Source organism: Oncorhynchus tshawytscha, linkage group LG06 (assembly GCF_018296145.1).
Source record: "Oncorhynchus tshawytscha isolate Ot180627B linkage group LG06, Otsh_v2.0, whole genome shotgun sequence".
NCBI lineage: Eukaryota > Metazoa > Chordata > Actinopteri > Salmoniformes > Salmonidae > Oncorhynchus > Oncorhynchus tshawytscha.
In genome coordinates, this window is record NC_056434.1 from 8,823,945 (window position 1) to 8,846,454 (window position 22,510).

At 44.9% G+C, this 22,510-nt stretch overlaps 1 protein-coding gene across 3 annotated transcripts in view; it reads right to left on the bottom strand.

Moving 5' to 3' along the window:
* LOC112251992 (E3 ubiquitin-protein ligase RNF13-like) overlaps window positions 1-14,891 on the bottom strand; it is a 97,461-nt gene extending 82,570 nt beyond the window's left edge. For 2 of the 3 annotated variants that reach the window (XR_006083569.1, XM_042322913.1), the window contains exons 1-2: window positions 14,713-14,891; window positions 418-604 (exon numbers count right to left, since the gene is read on the bottom strand). Coding sequence is in view for 2 of the 3 variants with exons in the window: in XM_042322913.1 (XP_042178847.1) it covers window positions 418-531 (114 nt within the window). In the remaining variant the exon portion in view is untranslated. Of the gene's footprint in view, window positions 1-417; window positions 605-14,026; window positions 14,318-14,712 lie in introns of those variants that run through there. The other variant, XM_042322914.1, reaches the window with a different exon arrangement.
* Window positions 14,892-22,510: the final 7,619 nt, after the last annotated feature.

Consider the following 22,510-nt stretch of genomic DNA (forward strand, 5'->3'; position numbering starts at 1 on the left):
TGTTAAATAACTAATAGTCTGCGTGTCTATCCTTCAGCCCGTCTCTGTCTGCGTGTCTATCCTTCAGCCCGTCTCTGTCTGCGTGTCTATCCTTCAGCCCGTCTCTGTCTGCGTGTCTATCCTTCAGCCAGTCTCTGTCTGCGTGTCTATCCTTCAGCCCGTCTCTGTCTGCGTGTCTATCCTTCAGCCCGTCTCTGTCTGCGTGTCTATCCTTCAGCCCGTCTCTGTCTGCGTGTCTATCCTTCAGCCCGTCTCTGTCTGCGTGTCTATCCTTCAGCCCGTCTCTGTCTGCGTGTCTATCCTTCAGCCCGTCTCTGTCTGCGTGTCTATCCTTCAGCCCGTCTCTGTCTGCGTGTCTATCCTTCAGCCCGTCTCTGTCTGCGTGTCTATCCTTCAGCCCGTCTCTGTCTGACTCACGGCAGAGATGTCGGCCTCAACGGGCAGCAGGTTGAGGAAGGCGAAGAGCTGCACGGTGAAGATGGTGTAGATCTGTGTGGCAGACAGCATCAGCATCCCAAGGGAGAGCAGCATCTTGCATTCCGCACTGTGCCAGTCAACTGACACACACACGGACAGACTGTCCCAGCACTGGCAGCTCTCACACCTGCAGTGTACGTACACACACACACACACACACACACACACACACACACACACACACACACACGATTGTCAATGTCTGTAGGCCTACGTCTGCTTCCAGCCTCCCACAGACCAAACACCCCAAAGTTCCCCGGGACAACTGTAATTATATATGCCACTACGTGAAATCTGGTGTGACCCTGCTCGGTTCTGAAATCTGGTGTGACCCTGCTCGGTTCTGAAATCTGGTGTGACCCTGCTCGGTTCTGAAATCTGGTGTGACCCTGCTCGGTTCTGAAATCTGGTATGACCCTGCTCGGTTCTGAAATCTGGTGTGACCCTGCTCGGTTCTGAAATCTGGTGTGACCCTGCTCGGTTCTGAAATCTGGTGTGACCCTGCTCGGTTCTGAAATCTGGTATGACCCTGCTCGGTTCTGAAATCTGGTGACCCTGCTCGGTTCTGAAATCTGGTGTGACCCTGCTCGGTTCTGAAATCTGGTGTGACCCTGCTCGGTTCTGAAATCTGGTGTGACCCTGCTCGGTTCTGAAATCTGGTATGACCCTGCTCGGTTCTGAAATCTGGTGTGACCCTGCTCGGTTCTGAAATCTGGTGTGACCCTGCTCGGTTCTGAAATCTGGTGTGACCCTGCTCGGTTCTGAAATCTGGTATGACCCTGCTCGGTTCTGAAATCTGGTGTGACCCTGCTCGGTTCTGAAATCTGGTGTGACCCTGCTCGGTTCTGAAATCTGGTGTGACCCTGCTCGGTTCTGAAATCTGGTGTGACCCTGCTCGGTTCTGAAATAAGACAGGCATGAATCAATGACAAATTCACTACTAACACACTTGCACACACACAAGATTGAAGTAGTTAAGCCTACTAGCTTGATAGCAGGGTTGGGGTTAATTCCATTTCAATTCTGGAAGTACAATGAAATTCCATGCAATTGTTTCAATGAGGAACATTGAAACGCCCCATATATAAATTGCCTGGCTCCCCACAGGTGCCACTTTTGTTTGAGAAGTGAGGGGGACATGACCCCCAGATCCCCCGTCAGGTTCTCTCCTAGAGTTTTTGGGGTCATCTAAAGCGAACTTCCTGCATTTTTACACAATCCCAACGAGTCGTCTCGATTTAGAACAAAATGTAATTAAGCTTGGTAAGAGATCATTATTAAATATGTTTCAGTGATTAATAAAGACTTTTGATCAATAATAAATATTGTGTTGCACCTTTAACCAAGACTAACAAATGAACAAAACTTGAAAAAAAATACAGACTTTTGATTGTCTTTATTAAGACATCCTCTATATCAAATTTCAGCCAAACCGCCCAGCCAGCCCAGGCCACCTGCACGCCCGACCTCCACCAGTCTAGTCAATATACACTACTCAAAAAAAATAAAGGGAACACTTAAACAACACAATGTAACTCCACAAGTCAATCACACTTCTGTGAAATCAAACTGTCCACTTAGGAAGCAACACTGATTGACAATAAATGTCACATGCTGTTGTGCAAATGGAATAGACAACAGGTGGAAATTCTAGGCAATTAGCAAGACACCCCCAATAAAGGAGTGGTACTACAGGTGGTGACCACAGACCACTTCTCAGTTCCTATGCCTCCTGGCTGATGTTTTGGTCACTTTTGAATGCTGGCGGTGCTTTCACTCTAGTGGTAGCATGAGACGGGGTCTACAACCCACACAAGTGGCTCAGGTAGTGCAGCTCATCCAGGATGGCACATCAATGCGAGCTGTGGCAAGAAGGTTTGCTGTGTCTGTCAGCGTAGTGTCCAGAGCATGGAGGCGCTACCAGGAGACAGGCCAGTACATAAGGAGACGTGGAGGAGGCCGTAGGAGGGCAAAAACAACAATTGAGCACATCTGGGACATCATGTCTCGCTCCATCCACCAACGCCACGTTGCACCACAGACTGTCCAGGAGTTGGCGGATGCTTTAGTCCAGGTCTGGGAGGAGATCCCTCAGGAGACCATCCGCCACCTCATCAGGAGCATGCCCAGGCGTTGTAGGGAGGTCATATAGGCACGTGGAGGCCACACACTACTGAGCCTAATTTTGACTTGTTTTAAGGACATTACATCAAAGTTGGATCAGCCTGTAGTGTGGTTTTCCACTTTAATTTTGAGTGTTACTCCAAATCCAGACCCCCATGGGTTGATAAATTTGATTTCCATTGATCATTTTTGTGTGATTTTGTTGTCAGCACATTCAACTATGTAAAGAAAAAAGTATTTAATGAGAATATTTCATTCATTCAGATCTAGGATGTGTTATTTTAGTGTTCCCTTTATTTTTCTGAGCAGTGTATATCAACTATCTCCCAACACAATTTCCTTCCCAGTTCCCTCCCACCTTACATTTTTTTAATTCCCAAGAGAAAGGTTTGGAAACAAAAACATTAAAAACACATATCACCTCAAATATACATTACCACACAGAAACAGCAAATCCTCCATATAATGAATCTCATAGTACTAATAGTACTGTAGAGCTCTTTTTACTTACACACAATATAGCTGGGTCGCCCCGTTCTGCCCCTAGGGGTCCACCACCCTGCAGCGCCCCAACCCAACACTAGAGGTCGACCGATTAATTGGAATGGCTGATTAATTAGGGCCGATTTCAAGTTTTCATAACAATCGGTAATCAGCATTTTTGGACACCGTTTTATGGCCGATTACATTGCACTCCACGAGGAGACTGCGTGGCAGGCTGACGACCTGTTATGAGAGTCCAGCAAGGAGCTAGCTAGCATTAAACTTATCTTATAAAAAACTATCAATCTTAACATAATCACTAGTTAACTACACATGGTTGATGATATTACTAGTTTATCTAGCTTGTCCTGCATTGCATATAATGCGGTGCCAGTTAATTTATCATTGAATCACAGCCTACTTCACCAAACGGGTGATGATTTAATAAAAGCGCATTCGCAAAAAAAGCACTGTCGTTGCACCAATGTGTACCTAACCATAAACATCAATGCCTTTCTTAAAATCAATACACTAGTATATATTTTTTAAACCTGCATATTTAGTTAATATTTCCTGCTAACATGAATTTATTTTAACTAGGGAAATTGTGTCACTTCTCTTGCGTTCAGTGCAAGCAGAGTCAGGGTAAATGCAACAGTTTGGGCCGCCTGGCTCGTTGCGAACTGTGTGAAGACCATTTCTTCTTAACAAAGACCGTAATTAATTTGCCAGAATTGTACATAATTATGACATAACATTGAAGGTTGTGCAATATAAGAGCAATATTTAGACTGATGGATGCCACCCGTTAGATAAAATACGTAAGGGTTCCGTATTTCACTGAAAGAATAACCGTTTTGTTTTCGAAATGATAGTTTCCGGATTTGACCATATTAATGACCCGAGGCTCCTTTTTTCTGTGTGTTATGTTATAATTAAGTCTATGATTTGATAGAGCAGTCTGACTGAGCGGTGGTAGGCAGCAGCAGGCTCGTAAGCATTCATTCAAACAGCACTTTCCTGCATTTGCCAGCAGTTCTTTGCTGTGCTTCAGGCATTGCATTGTTTATGACTTCAAGCCTATCAACTCCCGAGATTAGGTTGGCAATACTAAAGTACCTATTAGAACATAAAATAGTCAAAGGTATATGAAATACAAATGGTAGAGAGAGAAATAGTCCTATAATAACTACAACCTAAAACTTCTTACCTGGGAATATTGAAGACTCATTTCAAAAATAACCACCAGCTTTCATATGTTCATATGTTCTGAGCAAGGAACTTAAACGTTAGCTTTCTTACATGGCACATATTGCACTTTTACTTTCTTCTCCAACACTTTGTTTTTGCATTATTTAAACCAAATTGAACATGTTTCATTTATTTGAGGCTAAATGTATTTTTATTGATGTAATATATTAAGTTAAAATAAGTGTTCATTCAGTATTGTTGTAATTGTCATTATTACAAATAAATATATATAAAAATATATTTAAAAAATGGCTGGTTAATCGGCATCGGCTTTTTTGGTCCTCCAATAATCGGTATCGGCGTTGAAAAATCATAAATCGGTTGACCTCTACACAACACACCCCAGTCAGCTTTAAGACCTTGGTGAAACATTCATTTATTTTGAATGTTTTGAATGTTTTGGGGGTGTTAGGCCAAGGCCAGAGTGACAACCCACAGGACTGAGCAAGCCCAGCAGCGAGGGTTTGCCTAAATAGGTATCTCCCCTGACGAGGGCATGTTTTCAATACAAACTCCTTTAACTGTACTGTATTCCATAAGGCATCCAGGTCTTATGAAAGTTCCCCCGTATACCCTTAGTCTAGTAATAAACTCAAGCTAGCAATACATAACTTGACATTGTGGGAGGATAACCAATCTTCCAATTAATGTGCATTTCTTAGCCACTATAAATGCTAGGTTACACAGTTTCTTCAGATAAGTCTCCAGTATCAACATTTCCAAGCAAACAAAAACAGGGAGAAGGGAGAACCTGTAGATATGGTGAGATAAAAGAACATACTCTTTGCCAGAATTCTGCCAGCTTTCACAAGAACATAACATATGCAAATATGTCCCTATTGTGTTTTACACCTCCAGCAGAGCAATGACATTTCTCAGTGTATGATATTCAGTTTCACTGGCTTATAGAACGTTCTATGGATGGTTTTAACCTGCAGTCATTTATGTCTAATATTATAGGAACATGACTGGCAATTCGAACAGATCTGTATCCATTCATCATCATCAATAGCTTCTACCGGGTCTTCATCACATTTTTGTTTTGTGTCATCGGGAAAAGCCTCTATCAACCCTTGATACAGTTTGGAAATCAACTTTAGAGGTTAGTCAGACTGCCTTAAAATAGTTTACATCTTTGAAGCTTATTGCTTGTCCAGTGTTTGCTGCACAGAGAGAATAAAAGGTGTTGCATCTTCAAATGTACCTCAGCGCCATCAGACTGGTCTTCAATGGTTACCTGACCCTGCTGAGACCCCTATCATCATCACAGACTGGTCTTCAATGGTTACCTGACCCTGCTGAGACCCCTATCATCATCACAGACTGGTCTTCAATGGTTACCTGACCCTGCTGAGACCCCCTATCATCATCACAGACTGGTCTTCAATGGTTACCTGACCCTGCTGAGACCCCCTATCATCATCACAGACGGGTCTTCAATGGTTACCTGACCCTGCTGAGACCCTATCCCTGCTGAGACCCCTATCATCATCACAGACTGGGTCTTCAATGGTTACCTGACCCTGCTGAGACCCCTATCATCATCACAGACTGGTCTTCAATGGTTACCTGACCCTGCTGAGACCCTATCATCATCACAGACTGGTCTTCAATGGTTACCTGACCCTGGTTACTGAGACCCCATATCATCATCACAGACTGGTCTTCAATGGTTACCCCTGACCCTATCATCATCACAGACTGGTCTTCAATGGTTACCCCCTGCTGATCATCATCACAGACTGGTCTTCAATGGTTACCTGACCCTGCTGAGACCCCCTATCATCATCACAGACTGGTCTTCAATGGTTACCTGACCCTGCTGAGACCCCTATCATCATCACAGACTGGTCTTCAATGGTTACCCCCTATCATCATCACAGACTGGTCTTCAATGGTTACCTGACCCTGCTGATCATCATCACAGACTGGTCTTCAATGGTTACCTGACCCTGCTGAGACCCCTATCATCATCACAGACTGGTCTTCAATGGTTACCTGACCCTGCTGAGACCCCTATCATCATCACAGACTCATCCCCTATCATCATCACAGACTGGTCTTCAATGGTTACCTGACCCTGCTGAGACCCCCTATCATCATCACAGACTGGTCTTCAATGGTTACCTGACCCTGCTGAGACCCCTATCATCATCACAGACTGGTCTTCAATGGTTACCTGACCCTGCTGAGACCCCTATCATCATCACAGACTGGTCTTCAATGGTTACCTGACCCTGCTGAGACCCCTATCATCATCACAGACTGGTCTTCAATGGTTACCTGACCCTGACCCTGCTGGTCTTCAATGGTTAGACTGGTCTTCAATGGTTACCTGACCCTTCATCACAGACCCTTCAATGGTTACCTGACCCTGCTGAGACCCCTATCATCATCACAGACTGGTCTTCAATGGTTACCTGACCCTGCTGAGACCCCTATCATCATCACAGACTGGTCTTCAATGGTTACCTGACCCTGCTGAGACCCCTATCATCATCACAGACTGGTCTTCAATGGTTACCTGACCCTGCTGAGACCCCTATCATCATCACAGACTGGTCTTCAATGGTTACCTGACCCTGCTGAGACCCCTATCATCATCATCACAGACCGGTCTTCAATGGTTACCTGACCCTGCTGAGACCCCTATCATCATCACAGACCTTCAATGGTCTTCAATGGCTTCAATGGTTACCTGACCCTGCTGAGACCCCTATCATCATCACAGACCGGTCTTCAATGGTTACCTGACCCTGCTGAGACCCCTATCATCATCACAGACCGGTCTTCAATGGTTACCTGACCCTGCTGAGACCCCTATCATCATCACAGACTGGTCTTCAATGGTTACCTGACCCTGCTGAGACCCTATCATCATCACAGACTGGTCTTCCTCTTGACCCTGCTGAGACCCCTATCATCATCACAGACTGGTCTTCACCCCCTGCTGAGATCATCATCACAGACTGGTCTTCCTTGGCTGCCTGACCCTGCTGAGACCCCTGACTGGTCTTCACCTGACCCTGCTGAGACCCCTATCATCATCACAGACTGGTCTTCAATGGTTACCTGACCCTGCTGAGACCCCTGACCCTGCTGATCATCATCACAGACTGGTCTTCCTTGGCTGCCTGACCCTGCCCCTATCATCATCACAGACTGGTCTTCCTTGGCTGCCTGACCCTGCTGAGACCCCTATCATCATCACAGACTGGTCTTCAATGGTTACCTGACCCTACTGAGACCCCTATCATCATCACAGACTGGTCTTCAATGGTTACTGACCCTGGCTATCATCATCACAGACCTGACCCTGCTGAGACCCCTATCATCATCACAGACTGGTCTTCAATGGTTACCTGACCCTGCTGAGACCCCATATCATCATCACAGACTGGTCTTCAATGGTTACCTGACCCTGCTGAGACCCCTATCATCATCATCATCTGAGACAGACTGGTCTTCAATGGTTACCTGACCCTGCTGAGACCCCTATCATCACCACAGACTGGTCTTCAATGGTTACCTGACCCTGCTGAGACCCCTATCATCATCACAGACTGGTCTTCAATGGTTACCTGACCCTGCTGAGACCCCTATCATCACAGACTGGTCTTCAATGGTTACCTGACCCTGCTGAGACCCCTATCATCATCACAGACTGGTCTTCAATGGTTACCTGACCCTGCTGAGACCCCTATCATCATCACAGACTGGTCTTCAATGGTTACCTGACCCTGCTGAGACCCCTATCATCATCACAGACTGGTCTTCAATGGTTACCTGACCCTGCTGAGACTATCATCATCACAGACTGGTCTTCAATGGTTACCTGACCCTGCTGAGACCCCTATCATCATCACAGACTGGTCTTCAATGGTTACCTGACCCTGCTGAGACCCCTATCATCATCACAGACTGGTCTTCAATGGTTACCTGACCCTGCTGAGACCCCTATCATCATCACAGACTGGTCTTCAATGGTTACCTGACCCTGCTGAGACCCCTATCATCATCACAGACTGGTCTTCAATGGTTACCTGACCCTGCTGAGACCCCTATCATCATCACAGACTGGTCTTCAATGGTTACCTGACCCTGCTGAGACCCCCTATCATCATCACAGACTGGTCTTCAATGGTTACCTGACCCTGCTGAGACCCCATCACAGACTATCATCATCACAGACTGGTCTTCAATGGTTACCTGACCCTGCTGAGACCCCCTATCATCATCATCATCACAGACCGGTCTTCAATGGTTACCTGACCCTGCTGAGACCCCTATCATCATCACAGACCGGTCAATGATGGCTGCTTCAATGGTTACCTGACCCTGCTGAGACCCCTATCATCATCACAGACCGGTCTTCAATGGTTACCTGACCTTCTGCTGAGACCCCCCTATCATCATCACAGACCGGTCTTCAATGGTTACCTGACCCTGCTGAGACCCCTATCATCATCACAGACCGGTCTTCAATGGTTACCTGACCCTGCTGAGACCCCTATCATCATCACAGACTGGTCTTCAATGGTTACCTGACCCTGCTGAGACCCCTATCATCATCACAGACTGGTCTTCAATGGTTACCTGACCCTGCTGAGACCCCTATCATCATCATCACAGACCGGTCTTCAGGCTGCCTGACCCTGCTGAGACCCCTATCATCATCACAGACTGGTCTTCAATGGTTACCTGACCCTGCTGAGACCCCTATCATCATCACAGACTGGTCTTCAATGGTTACCTGACCCTGCTGAGACCCCTATCATCATCACAGACTGGTCTTCCTTGGCTGCCTGACCCTGCTGAGACCCCTATCATCATCACAGACTGGTCTTCCTTGGCTGCCTGACCCTGCTGAGACCCCCCTATCATCATCACAGACTGGTCTTCCTTGGCTGCCTGACCCTGCTGAGACCCCTATCATCATCACAGACTGGTCCCCTGAGACCCCTATATCATCATCACAGACTGGTCTTCCTTGGCTGCCTGACCCTGCTGAGACCCCTATCATCATCACAGACTGGTCTTCAATGGTTACCTGACCCTGCTGAGACCCCTATCATCATCACTGACTGGTCTTCAATGGTTACCTGACCCTGCTGAGACCCCTATCATCATCACAGACTGGTCTTCAATGGTTACCTGACCCTGCTGAGACCCCTATCATCATCACTGACTGGTCTTCAATGGTTACCTGACCCTGCTGAGACCCCTATCATCATCACAGACCGGTCTTCCTTGGCTGTCTGACCCTGCTGAGACCCCTATCATCATCACAGACTGGTCTTCAATGGTTACCTGACCCTGCTGAGACCCCTGTCACCATCACAGACTGGTCTTCCCTGGTTACCTGACCCTGCTGAGACCCCTGTCACCATCTGATCCTCATAAGATCAGGCATGACAAAGAATTACCTTGGTGTACATTATATTATCCAAGAAAATAATCAATGGTTCAATAATTGAAATTATTCAATAATTGTTATTCCCAGATCCCAGACTGTAGCTTTAAGCTTCTGTCCTGTAGCTACTGTAAGTCTACCCATCAATTCAAGATGGAACTGTGTCATTCACTGATATTGTTAATGTACTGAAAAATTCAGCTGAGCTCTGTAGACTGGTCTTCCCTGGCTGTCTGACCCTGTTGGGACCACTGTCACCATCTGATCCTGCTAAGACATGATGAGTAGTGTTGTGTACTGACCATACACTAGAGGGCTGCATTCCCTTGTGATGCCTGAGAGTCCAGACAGAGATCATTGCAGTGTGGTCGGCATTGTTCGTGCTGCGAACAGTCGGATTAGAATATTTTTTGTTGTCCCACAGATGATTTGGAAACGGGCCTCTTTCTGCTTTGTATGCGTTAGCCTAGCTATTGTATTACAAGCACATATTTATTCACACGCTCAGAATTCGCTGCTTCAACATCAGTAGCCTTCCTCTCCTAGTTGGGTGTGAGTGTTCAAGTGTCCCTAGTATGTGTGGTCTCATTGAAATAGACTAGGCTGTATACATGGTCGGAGAATCACGTGGCAGTTAACTTAAATATTATTAGCCTGTAGTTTACTACAATGTCTGTAAATAGGCTATTGATAATGGAAAGGAGTAGAGGGCGTTCAACCAACGTGAGTCAAAGTGCACTCAAATGTATTCATTGAAAAGGAAAAAGGCTACAATGGTGCGCGAGCGTTGCACATTTTCAATTTCAATAAGTATTGGTTACCAATTTGTCTGTCTCTGCCTGCAAATCGTCCTCCTAAAAAGGTAGGCTATATCCTATAGGTCTATGCAAAACATAGCAAGTGTCGCTGTCATCATTCTTGCTGTTTCAAGTTCAGTAGCCATATCTGAGAAACCAGGTGCATGTGTGGTCTCATTTAAATAGACTAGGATATAACCTGTGTGGAGAAGCACTGGGTAGTTATCTTTCCAAGGAAATGTACTTCCTAAGTAGTTTACTACATTGCTTAGGAATAAGCTTAAATATTGATCACCCATATTTCTCAGTCTGAAAATCTTCCCACTCCAAAAAAAAAAAGGTAAGCTATAAAAAAAATAGTTTGAGAGAAAGTAAGTCTCTCCAGCTCTGCTCTCTTCAATCTACATCGTGCATAGTGGCCTAATAATACAATTTAATGTGAGAATCTCTGGTAATTTAAATGTACTTTTATGCATATAGGGCGCAAAATTGTTGGGACCATGTGGTGGCGGGTGGGAGTCGTGTTGTTACTGTGTCACAAAACGCAGGCCTCCTAATTGTCCCTAGAATTTCTTAGCAAACAGCTGGAGGCAGGGCTTTCTCCTATAGAGCTCCATTTTTATGGAATGATCTGCCTATCCATGTGAGAGACGCAAACTCAGTCTCAACCTTTAAGTCTTTACTGAAGACTCATCTCTTCAGTGGGTCATATGATTGAGTGTAGTCTGGCCCAGGAGTGGGAAGGTGAACGGAAAGGCTCTGAAGCAATGAACCGCCCTTGCTGTCTCTGCCTGGCCAGTTCCCCTCTTTCCACTGGGATTCTCTGCCTCTAACCCTATTACAGGGGCTGAGTCACTGGCTTACTAGGGCTCTTTCATACCGTCCCTAGGAGGGGTGTGTCACTTGAGTGGGTTGAGTCACTGATGTGATCTTCCTGTCTGGGTTGGCGCCCCCTCTTTGGGTTGTGCCGTGGCGGAGATCTTTGTGGGCTATACTCGGCCTTGTCTCAGGATGGTAAGTTGGTGGTTGAAGATATCCCTCTAGTGGTGTGGGGGCTGTGCTTTGGCAAAGTGGGTGGGGTTATATCCTTCCTGTTTGGCCCTGTCCGGGGGTGTCCTCGGATGGGGCCACAGTGTCTCCTGACCCCTCCTGTCTCAGCCTCCAGTATTTATGCTGCAGTAGTTTGTGTGTCAGGGGGCTAGGGTCAGTTTGTTATATCTGGAGTACTTCTCCTGTCCTATCCGTTGTCCTGTGTGAATTTAAGTATGCCCTCTCTAATTCTCTCTTTCTCCCTCTCTCGGAGGACCTGAGCCCTAGGACCATGCCTCAGGATTACCTGACATGATGACTCCTTGCTGTCCCCAGTCCACCTGGCCGTGCTGCTGCTCCAGTTTCAACTGTTCTACCTGTGATCATTATTATTTGACCATGCTGGTCATTTATGAACATTTGAACATCTTGGCCATGTTCTGTTATAATCTCCACCCGGCACAGCCAGAAAAGGACTGGCCACCCCTCATAGCCTGGTTCCTCTCTAGGTTTCTTCCTAAATTTTGGCCTTTCTAGGGAGTTTTTCCTAGCCACCGTGCTTCTACACCTGCATTGCTTGCTGTTTGGGGTTTTAGGCTGGGTTTCTGTACAGCACTTTGAGATATCAGCTGATGTACGAAGAGCTATATAAATACATTTGATTTGAGTGAGAAAAGTAGGGAACTAGCTAGGGAAACTGACAAATCAATAACATTTCATTGCCATACTGACTAATATTATTTATTTTTTTTACTCATATTGCACTGAAAAAACGAAATATCAATCTTCAATCATTTGGCTGATGGTTTCATCATTTGATTCAGGACTAATGTGATTGAGGTAAAAACAATAGCTAACGTTAGCCAACTTTTGGTCAGCTCCCTCTTTCTAATGGTACGTCAACTTGCAAAGAGCTGGCCTGGCTATGGTAGCTAACTAGCTAGTGTAGCTAATTCATTCACCTCAGTCAAGAGGGAAAAAAACATTAGCTAATGTTACATGTCAGTTACAATACTAGCTCAGCACTGTGAACAAACACTAGATCATTTTTTTCTGTTAAGTTAAACTGCTGTTACCTTGCCAGCTACATCAGTCAGCTAAAGAGTAGCCAGTTTCTGCTCTGCTTGCTTTTACAACTCGGTGAAAGAGCGCAACACAGACACTGAACTATGCGCAACTCTCCAGTGCTGGTCCAGCCAGCCTTCCAAAAGCTTTGCCTTCACACAGCCTGTCAACCCGCTCTGTGGTGTTTGCATGGTCCTAAATCCAGCCGGCTGAACACTACAAACAGCATACCCGACTGCTCGGAGGTGACCTCTTGGTCCTAAAGCCCATTGATGCAAATCACATTCCAATGATAAATGCAATTTCAGAATGTGGGGGGCCATGACCCCCGTCCCCCCCCATCCCCCATCTGCAGTGAAAGTTGCACCCCTGGCTACCCATCCACATCGCTCTGGCCAAACACATTCTGACTGTTCTGATTGGTCCCAGAAAACAACCATTGGGCCAGAGCCAGCCTACATGATGAAGTGATCAACTTTGAAATTCTGATTGGTTAGATTTGTTAGAGAAGAACCAATCGCTGATGAATTTGTTTTGTACAACATCCCTCCTTCTGAAGTCACACAAATGACTTCTTGGATGCCAGACTCAAACAATGTGTTACGATCAATAGAGCAGCAGAATTCAAATTCAGTGTGAGTCGTCAAGAAAATATATAAAAGGCTTATCAAGAGTAGACCTACTGCTAGGGCCCTGTGCTTCTCAGTGATGACAGATGCGGACAGAGAGGAAATAACATGCATTAGACTACATCAGATAGCCATACAGCATCACCAAGCGCTACTAATAACACAAAATATCTCCCCAAATATTGAATATTCATTTAAACATGACATGTTGTATGTTTCAAGGTGGCACAGGTGTGTAAAACCACAAATAAACAATTCCAAGTTTCAAGTAGGTCGGCCCTTTTAAAAGTATGGGGACATTTGCTGTGAGATACTTGCTACAGATGTAATGATCTTTGTAAAGTAAAGCCTAAAAGTAGAAGTCATCGTATTAGTTGCAAAAGAAGGATGATGTCAAAGTCATGTGGCAATGTCGTCCCATGTAATGTGCCTACCCAGCAGCATGACTGATAGCGACTTTAACCGCATAGCCTACTTGGATAACAACCTATTCAGTTAGCCAAGCTAACTTCCTAGCTAATATTATTCTTGTCGCAAATCTCCCATCTATCTATCTAGCTAGCTAACTTAATCATAGCCCAATATTGGACTAAAGAGCCTAACGTTACTCCTTAGTCCAAGGACCTTAACAAGACAAAACAGCCAAATACTCCATCTAAACGTGAATCGATTCTCCATTGCGGTACAGTTATAGCAAAATAAATCCCTGTACTTTCATATCACATCAAACATTTCACAAATGCAAAATACACACTTACTGTACACTGTTTTAACCGCGTTTAACACAGCAGCCGACAGTATTTTTCATTGACAAGACAACACGTTTGTGGCATATGTCTTCCGTTTACACATACAGTAACTTAGGTGTTTGGAAACGCAGATAGCTAATTAGCTACAAGTAGTCCACTCGGTCTCCCGTCTGTTTTCCTGTAAACAAGAGCTGTAACATGGAAATATGGCCATATGGGAACCATAATCCTATAAAAAAAAAAAAAGGCGTGTATCAATATGACCTTTTGTTTTCCACAACCGTACGGCAAGCGATGCGTCGCGGATAACCTCCCCCATACAGAATACACCTTCGTCCAATGACTATTATGTGTAATGTTGTGGAACTGAGTCATTACCACCGGCTAACGTAAACACAGCTGCAAAAGTGGTGAATCGGGTTTTATGATACTAACAATATATGGCGGCTGTAGAGGTGCCAAACCTATTTAGCAAGCTATATTACACGTCTTTTAAATATACCCGATGGAGCAAGCTACCATTGTTAGCATGCTAAATACCATTATTAGGCCAGCTTTGCAACTCCCAAGCTTGATAGCAACATCATAACATGACTCGAGTCTAAACACCAACGTATTTGACGTTGCTAACAGCTAGCTAGCTACAAATGCAAGTTAGCTAGCTAGATAACTAACGTTAGATCGTGGAAAGTTACCTTTGAATCAGACCGAAGTTTCCTCTGGTTTAAAAAATATATATGCGAATAATATAGACATTACAATAAATTGCTATCTAGACGTATGATCGCAACAACTTTATTCCTTTACTTTATAACATGCCAGTACAACAGAACGTCAACAATAATCCCGAACTAGCCAGTTTCCTCTATCTGCAACCCCCGCCCCGCCTGAGCAGATTGTTGCTGCTGATTGGACGGAAGGACAATCAATCTTTCCTTTCCGAAACTGTTTCCTGGGGTAAACATAACCACGTGATGCATCATGTATTTACAGTAGAGAAATGATCTCAAATATATAGTCTTTGTACGTGTGGGGTGTGTGACCACGTATGCAAAGGTTTAAATTGAGTGGCTGACAGTTTGACTATGAATTCGAGCGCAAGATGTGGGATAATAATAGCGAAGTTTATGGCGGGGCAGTGCTGGCCTGGAACCCGCATTTGCTGGCCTGGAATACATTGTTAATAATATATTTTGGAAGGTTTGGTTATTATACCACACAAATATCTGCTTGTTATACTTATGGATAATTCTGAAAGAGAGGTCAAAGAGGTCTCTTTCAGAATTATCCATAAGTATAACCCTGCGAATCATTAGCTGAAAAACAAACAAAAAAAGTACCATTGACTGTACTTTTTGGGAAAAGCATCCAGAGAAAGTTTTGCATTCATTTTGGCATTGTCTACGTGTAAAGAAATTATTGCAAGGTATTTATAGATTTATAATTGATAATAGTCTTGAATACTTTTGTTTATAATGGGGTAATGTGCTGCTTGGTTTCATTAACTATAATATACAACAACAAAAAAACAAGTCTTTAATGTAATTGTAATAATGGGGGAAAAGTCATTAATACATGTAAATTCACTAATAAAGACCCAGTCTTCCTTGTTTTCTGTAAAACGATCTAGATTATTCTCCACTCTCTATGAATAAGAAAGCTGTAAAAACAATAAATACCTGTTTTTTTAAAGGCCTTTGAATAATCTGTAATTGGATGTTTGTTTGGTTGTATAATTCCTGTATTGACACTGGTGTTTTGTGTAACAATGAGAGTACCACAGAGTCATACCCATAAAACCTTTTTCTCATAGGGTATTTTAGAAACACTTCAAATAATTGCTTTTGAATACCGTCTAAATCTTTCTAGGATAAGGGGACTTTTATCAATATATTCATCTGTATTTACCCCCTCAAAATGAAATGCTAATTAGCTGCTAATGTGGCTATCATAAAGAACTACAAATGCCGCGATGATCTGGACGAGACTACCGAATCGAGGCAAAGGTAAGAATCTCTGGATTAACTATCTAATGTCAGCTAAATGTAGTAATGAATAAATTGGCCTCATTTCTTTAAATGGACAATTGTTAACTGTCTTGTTCAAGTTTTAAATTGACACAGTACCTGTTAGCAAAGGTATCAGCTGGAGATGATGTGCAGCAGCTTGCAGGGATTTGTAGTTTTGCATGATGTCTACTTTGATGCTAATTAGTATTTTCCAACCTGAGAGTAAATAGAGCCGAAATATATTGATAAAAGTCACTTTGTACGAGAGAGATTTACATGGTTAGCAGAACGTTACACCAGGGTAAGCCTACACAACACACAACCCTTATTGTAAGTGCGGCAGGTAACTTAGTGGTTAGAGTGTTGGCCTAGTAACCGGAATGTTGAAAGATCGAATCCCCGAGCTGACAAGGTAAAAATCTCTCATTCTGCCCCTGAACGAGGCAATTAACCCACTCTTCCGAGGCAGTTAAACCACTGTTCCTAGACTGTCATTGAAAATAATAATTTGTTCTTAACTGACTTGCCTAGTTAAATAAAGGTTTCTAAAATCTCCTATGGGACAAATGAATGGTGGAAAAGTTATTGGAACCATTTCCATGTTTGACCGCTAGGCATCTCCACTGTGGGGCTCTATACCTTATGAAAGTCCCACCTACTTCCTGGTGCAAGTCACGTACTGTTTCTGTGATGGGTGTCAAGGTTATATCATACAATTCATGAAAATGGGGTCATTCATATATCTACAATTATATTTGTGGATTAATTTACCTTTACCCAGTGCCTTTGATGAAGGTTTTTGATTACAAAAAAACCTGCAATGAAAGATAGCCTAGGCAGTCAATAGGCAGTCAATAGTGAGTGCTAGAGCTGCACTATCATCTTGGATTGATACACTTGTATCCCCTGTGGACCGGCTAGTACATAAATGATTATCCTCCTTAAGTAGCTTTAATCAACAATTTAGGATGTTGCACATATTTTTAACCTTTATTTAACCAGGCAAGTCAGTTAAGAACAAACTATTATTTTCAATGACTGCTAAGGAACAGTGGCTTAACTGCCTGTTCAGGGGCAGAACAACAGATTTGTACCTCAGCTCGGGGGTTTGAACTTGCAACCTTCCGGTTACTAGTCCAACGCTCTAACCACTAGGCTACCCTGCCGCCCCTAACCCACATACTTGGGTTAAGGAGGTGTGCATCATCCTAAATTGTCATAAAAAACTAAAATGATGGTGGAAAATTGTGCTTTATTAAGACAGTACACATATGTTTCCAGTTACTCAGTGGCCTGCATACTAACCAGACATGTCACCCATTGAGCATGTGTGGGATGCTCTGGACCGACATGTATAACAGCTTGATCCAGTTCCCGCCAATGTCCAGCAACTTCGCACAGCCATTGAAGGGGAGTGGGACAGCATTCCACAGGCCACAATCAACAGTGAATGCCTCCCAAGTGGCCCAGTGGTCTAAGACACTGCATCGCAGTGCTAGCTGTGCCACTAGAGATTCTGGGTGCGAGTCCAGGCTCTGTCGCGACCGGGAGACCCAAGCACAATTGGCCCAGTGTCGTCTGGGTTCAGGGGAGGGTTTGGCTGGATGTCCTTGTCTCATCGCGCTCCAGCGAGTCTTGTCTCATTGCTGCAACTCCCGTACAGACTCCGGAGAGGCAAAGATCGAGAGCCATGCGTCCTCCGAAACACAACCCAACCAAGCCGCACTGCTTCTTGACACAATGCCCACTTAACCCGGAAGCCAGCCACACCAATGTGTCAGAGGAAACACAGTGCACCTGGCAACCGTGTCAGCATGCATTGCGCCCGGCCGGCCAAACCCTCCTCTAACCCGGACGACATTGGGCAAATTGTGCGCCGCCTCATGGGTCTCCTGGTTGCGGCCAGCTGCAACAAAGCCCGGGATTGAACCCGAGTCTGCAGTGACGCCTCAAGCACTGCGATGCAGTGCATTAAACCTCTGCGCCACTCAGAAGGCCTAATTTAAGAGTTTTGAACAAATTAATTCATTTAAAAATGAAGGAGAAGCAAGAGAGAGAGGGAGAGAGAGATAATCCATTGTAAAAAAAAATGCGAATGCAGCTAGCTAGTTTAGCCTACTCAGACACCCGGCTCAAACAGAGAGGGATGCTATGTTATCTAGCTGGCTATGGTTATCAAACAGAGAGGGATGCTATGTTAGCTAGCTGGCTATGGCTATCAAACAGAGAGGGATGCTATGTTAGCTAGCTGGCTATGGCTATCAAACAGAGAGGGATGCTATGTTAGCTAGCTGGCTATGGCTATCGCGTTAGTTCTAGTAGCTACTGTAGCTACTGTATGTTGATTATTACGTTAGCTAATATGGTGACAACGATGTAGACTGTGTGTAGTGGTTATAATATGAAGGTTTGGCTTGGAAAGGTTTGTTCACCTGGTCACAGACAGCTGATGTGTTGTACACTGAAGTTCACAAGCGAAGGGAAAAGGTGAGAGGAGGAGAGTGTGTAGTTGCGAGAAGGAATTATACAATGAGCAAAATGATCATGCTGTTTGTATGTGGCTGCTATGACAGTGAACTGTGTTTGCGTGTGATCAGGGGTGAATCCATTCCGCCAATTCTGTTGAAAAACATTTCTTAAACGGAAGCAAACGGAACCAAACGGGGATAAACGTACCTGAATTTGTCCAGTAGAAACTCTCGTTTGCACCTATATCAGCTAGATGCAGGCAAGAGTGTCCAAGGCAGCATTGAATCTGTCACTGTCAATCTGTCATTCTCTCGACCTATGCACTTACGTTGTAAACTTTCATTCATTGGCTAGGTTGTAGCAACCTCATGATGAGATATAAGGAAAATAAGAGCATTGTGTATTCGCCTAAACTTAGCGTTGTTACATTGAGCTGGGTGAATGGAATATGAATGATATACGGTATACTGTAATAGACTGTATACTGTATACAGTATACAGATATACTGTAATAGAAATAAGGCCATGCTCATAGTAAAAATAATCGTCCTCCCTCATCTTAAATGTCACCGACCGCCACTGGTGTGGGGACTATTATTGATGGCATAAGTAGCTGATTGCTGCCCTACACTCTTTTGAGGATATGACTACCCTCGCATTGATCAATTCCCCCACCTACATTCAAAGGTCTTGGGTGAAACCAACCATTATTGATTGAAGAGCTAGGAGCGACAACTGTTTTGCCTTTGTGTGATAGAATCCTGCACAGCTCCCAGCACTCAGAGACAGATAGTTATTTTAAAAGGTCACATGCAAATTAGTTGAGTCCTCTGTAAAACTTTACAACGCAATTGTAAAAGTCTACCAAACAATCATGTGACGGTAACGGAAATTCCTTTGGCAAGCAATCACATCTTTCAGTTAGGCAACAACACTTCTTTCAGTTAGGCAACAACACTTCTTTCAGTTAGACAGCAACACATCTTTCAGTTAGACAGCAACGCATCTTTCAGTTTGGCAGCAACACTTCTTTCAGTTAGACAGCAACACTTCTTTCAGTTAGACAGCAACACATCTTTCAGTTAGGCAGCAAAACATCTTTCAGTTAGGCAGCAACACATTTTTTAGGCAGTTTTCAGTTTGGCAGCAACACATCTTTTTGGCAGTCTTTCAGTTAGCAGCAACACATCTTTCAGTTAGGCAGCAACACATCTTTCAGTTAGGCAGCAACACATCTTTCAGTTTGGCTTTTCAGTTAGTTAGCAGCAACACATCTTTCAGTTAGGCAGCAACACATCTTTCAGTTAGGCAGCAACACATCTTTCAGTTAGGCAGCAACACATCTTTCAGTTAGGCAGCAACACATAGGCAACACATCAACACATTAGGCTTTCAGTTAGCAGCAACACTTTTTCAGGCAGCAACACATCTTTCAGTTTGGCAGCAACACTTCTTTCAGTTAGACAGCAACACATCTTTCAGTTAGGCAGCAACACATCTTTCAGTTAGGCAGCAACACATCTTTCAGTTAGGCAGCAACACATCTTTCAGTTAGGCAGCAACACATCTTTCAGTTAGGCAGCAACACATCTTTCAGTTAGGCAGCAACACTTCTTTCAGTTAGACAGCAACACATCTTTCAGTTTGGCAGCAACACTTCTTTCAGTTTGGCAGCAACACATAATTCAGTTTGGCAGCAACACGTTTTCAGTTTGGCAGCAACACATCTTTCAGTTTGGCAGCAACACATCTTTCAGTTAGGCAGCAACACATCTTTCAGTTTGGCAGCAACACATCTTTCAGTTTGGCAGCAACACATCTTTCAGTTAGGCAGCAACACATCTTTCAGTTTGGCAGCAACACATCTTTCAGTTTGGCAGCATACTGCATTGTAGATTTTCTGAATGGCATGGAGATGATCAATGTTGGTATATTTATTATCTGCGTTTGGTCCGAACAAAATGTCCCCCAAAAGTAGTTTTACTTTTACCACATGAAAAGGGGCTTTGGATTGTTCTTCCATTGAATGATGAACATTTTTCGTATTCTCTTTTTATTTTTTATATATTTTTTTACAGTTATTTGTCTAGTGGTTTTAATGAGCTCTATTGAACCAGCCACACTGTTCTAACATGAAAGCAAACCCAGACTGGAGCCCAGTTGTAGACAGACCATTCATTATTTTGTGTGTCTTCGCCCCACTTTTCGCTCCATGTTCACCATTAAATCTTGTGAACTGAAAAGAAAAAAAAACAATCTCTAATCATTGTTCTATTTGCTGCCTATGTTACCATAGGAACCAAACACAACTCATCCAGATGACCTCTAAATAGAGCAAAGCAGTCCCTCCCACAACCATGAAATCCTCAATGGCCTTCTTTAACTCATTGTTACCTCAAGAAAGAGAGTTTTTCTGAATAAGAGGATGCTGCGTCTAACTAAATGCTTAAAAGCAGCTCATTTGAGAAAACAACGTGTATAGAAGCTAAACCTACACAATGGAAGTACGGCAGACCTGTGCACAAAATTGTTGTAATTTATAGTTTATTTGAAAATACCAACTTTTCAAATATTAGAGGTTGTTGAATGTAGAAAATCAATTAAAGGCAATTATTTCCTTTTGATATTCAAAAGGCAGGTAGCCTAGTGGTTAGAGGGGGCAGGTAGCCTAGTGGTTAGGGGGGGCAGGTAGCCTAGTGGTTAGGGGGCAGGTAGCCTAGTGGTTAGAGGGGAGGCAGGTAGTCTAGTGGTTAGCAGGTAGCCTAGTGGTTAGAGGGGGGGCAGGTAGCCTAGTGGTTAGCCTAGGGGTAGTCTAGTGGTTAGAGGGGGGGGCAGGTAGCCTAGTGGTTAGAGGGGGCAGGTAGCCTAGTGGTTAGAGGGGGAGGCAGGTAGCCTAGTGGTTAGAGGGGGGAGGCAGGGTTAGCCTGGTTAGAGGGGAGGCAGGTAGCCTGGTGGTTAGAGGGGGGTTAGAGGGGGGCAGGTAGCCTAGTGGTTAGAGGGGGCAGGTAGTCTAGTGGTTAGGGGAGGTAGCCTAGTGGTTAGAGGGGGCAGGTAGGCAGGTAGCCTAGTGGTGGTTAGAGGGCGGAGGCAGGTAGCCTAGTGGTTAGAGGGGGAGGCAGGTAGCCTAGTGGTTAGAGGGGGTGGTTAGGGGTAACAGGGTTAGCCTAGTCTAGTGGTTAGAGGGGGAGGCAGGTAGCCTAGTGGTTAGGGGGAGGCAGGTAGCCTAGTGGTTAGAGGGGAGGCAGGTAGTCTAGTGGTTAGAGGGGGAGGCAGGTAGCCTAGTGGTTAGAGGGGGGGCAGGTAGTCTAGTGGTTAGAGGGGGGGCAGGTAACCTAGTGGTTAGAGGGGAGGCAGGCAGTGGTTAGCCCTAGTGGTTAGAGGGGGAGGCAGGTAGCCTAGTGGTTAGAGGGGAGGCAGGTAGCCTAGTGGTTAGAGGGGGGGCAGGTAGCCTAGTGGTTAGAGGGGGGCAGGTAGCCTAGTAGAGGGGAGGCAGGTAGCCTAGTGGTTAGAGGGGGGGGCAGGTAGCCTAGTGGTTAGGGGGGGTAGCCTAGTGGATAGAGGGGGAGGCAGGTAGCCTAGTGGTTAGAGGGGGAGGGGGCAGGTAGGTGGTTAGAGGGGGAGGCAGGTAGCCTAGTGGTTAGAGGGCGGAGGCAGGGTAGTCTAGTGGTTAGAGGGGGAGGCAGGGTTAGCCTAGTGGTTAGAGGGGAGGCAGGTAGCCTAGTGGTTAGCAGGTAGTCTAGTGGGTTAGAGGGGGAGGCAGGTAGCCTAGGGTTAGACCCTAGTGGTTAGAGGGAGGCAGGTAACCTAGTGGTTAGAGGGGGTAGGCGTGGTTAGAGGGGAGGCAGGTAGCCTAGTGGTTAGAGGGGGTAGCCTAGTGGTTAGAGGGGGGGCAGGTAGCCTAGTGGTTAGAGGGGGGTTAGGCAGGTAGCCTAGTGGTTAGAGGGGGTAGCCTAGTGGTTAGAGGGGAGGCAGGTAGGCAGGTAGCCTAGTGGTTAGAGGGGGTTAGAGGGGAGGC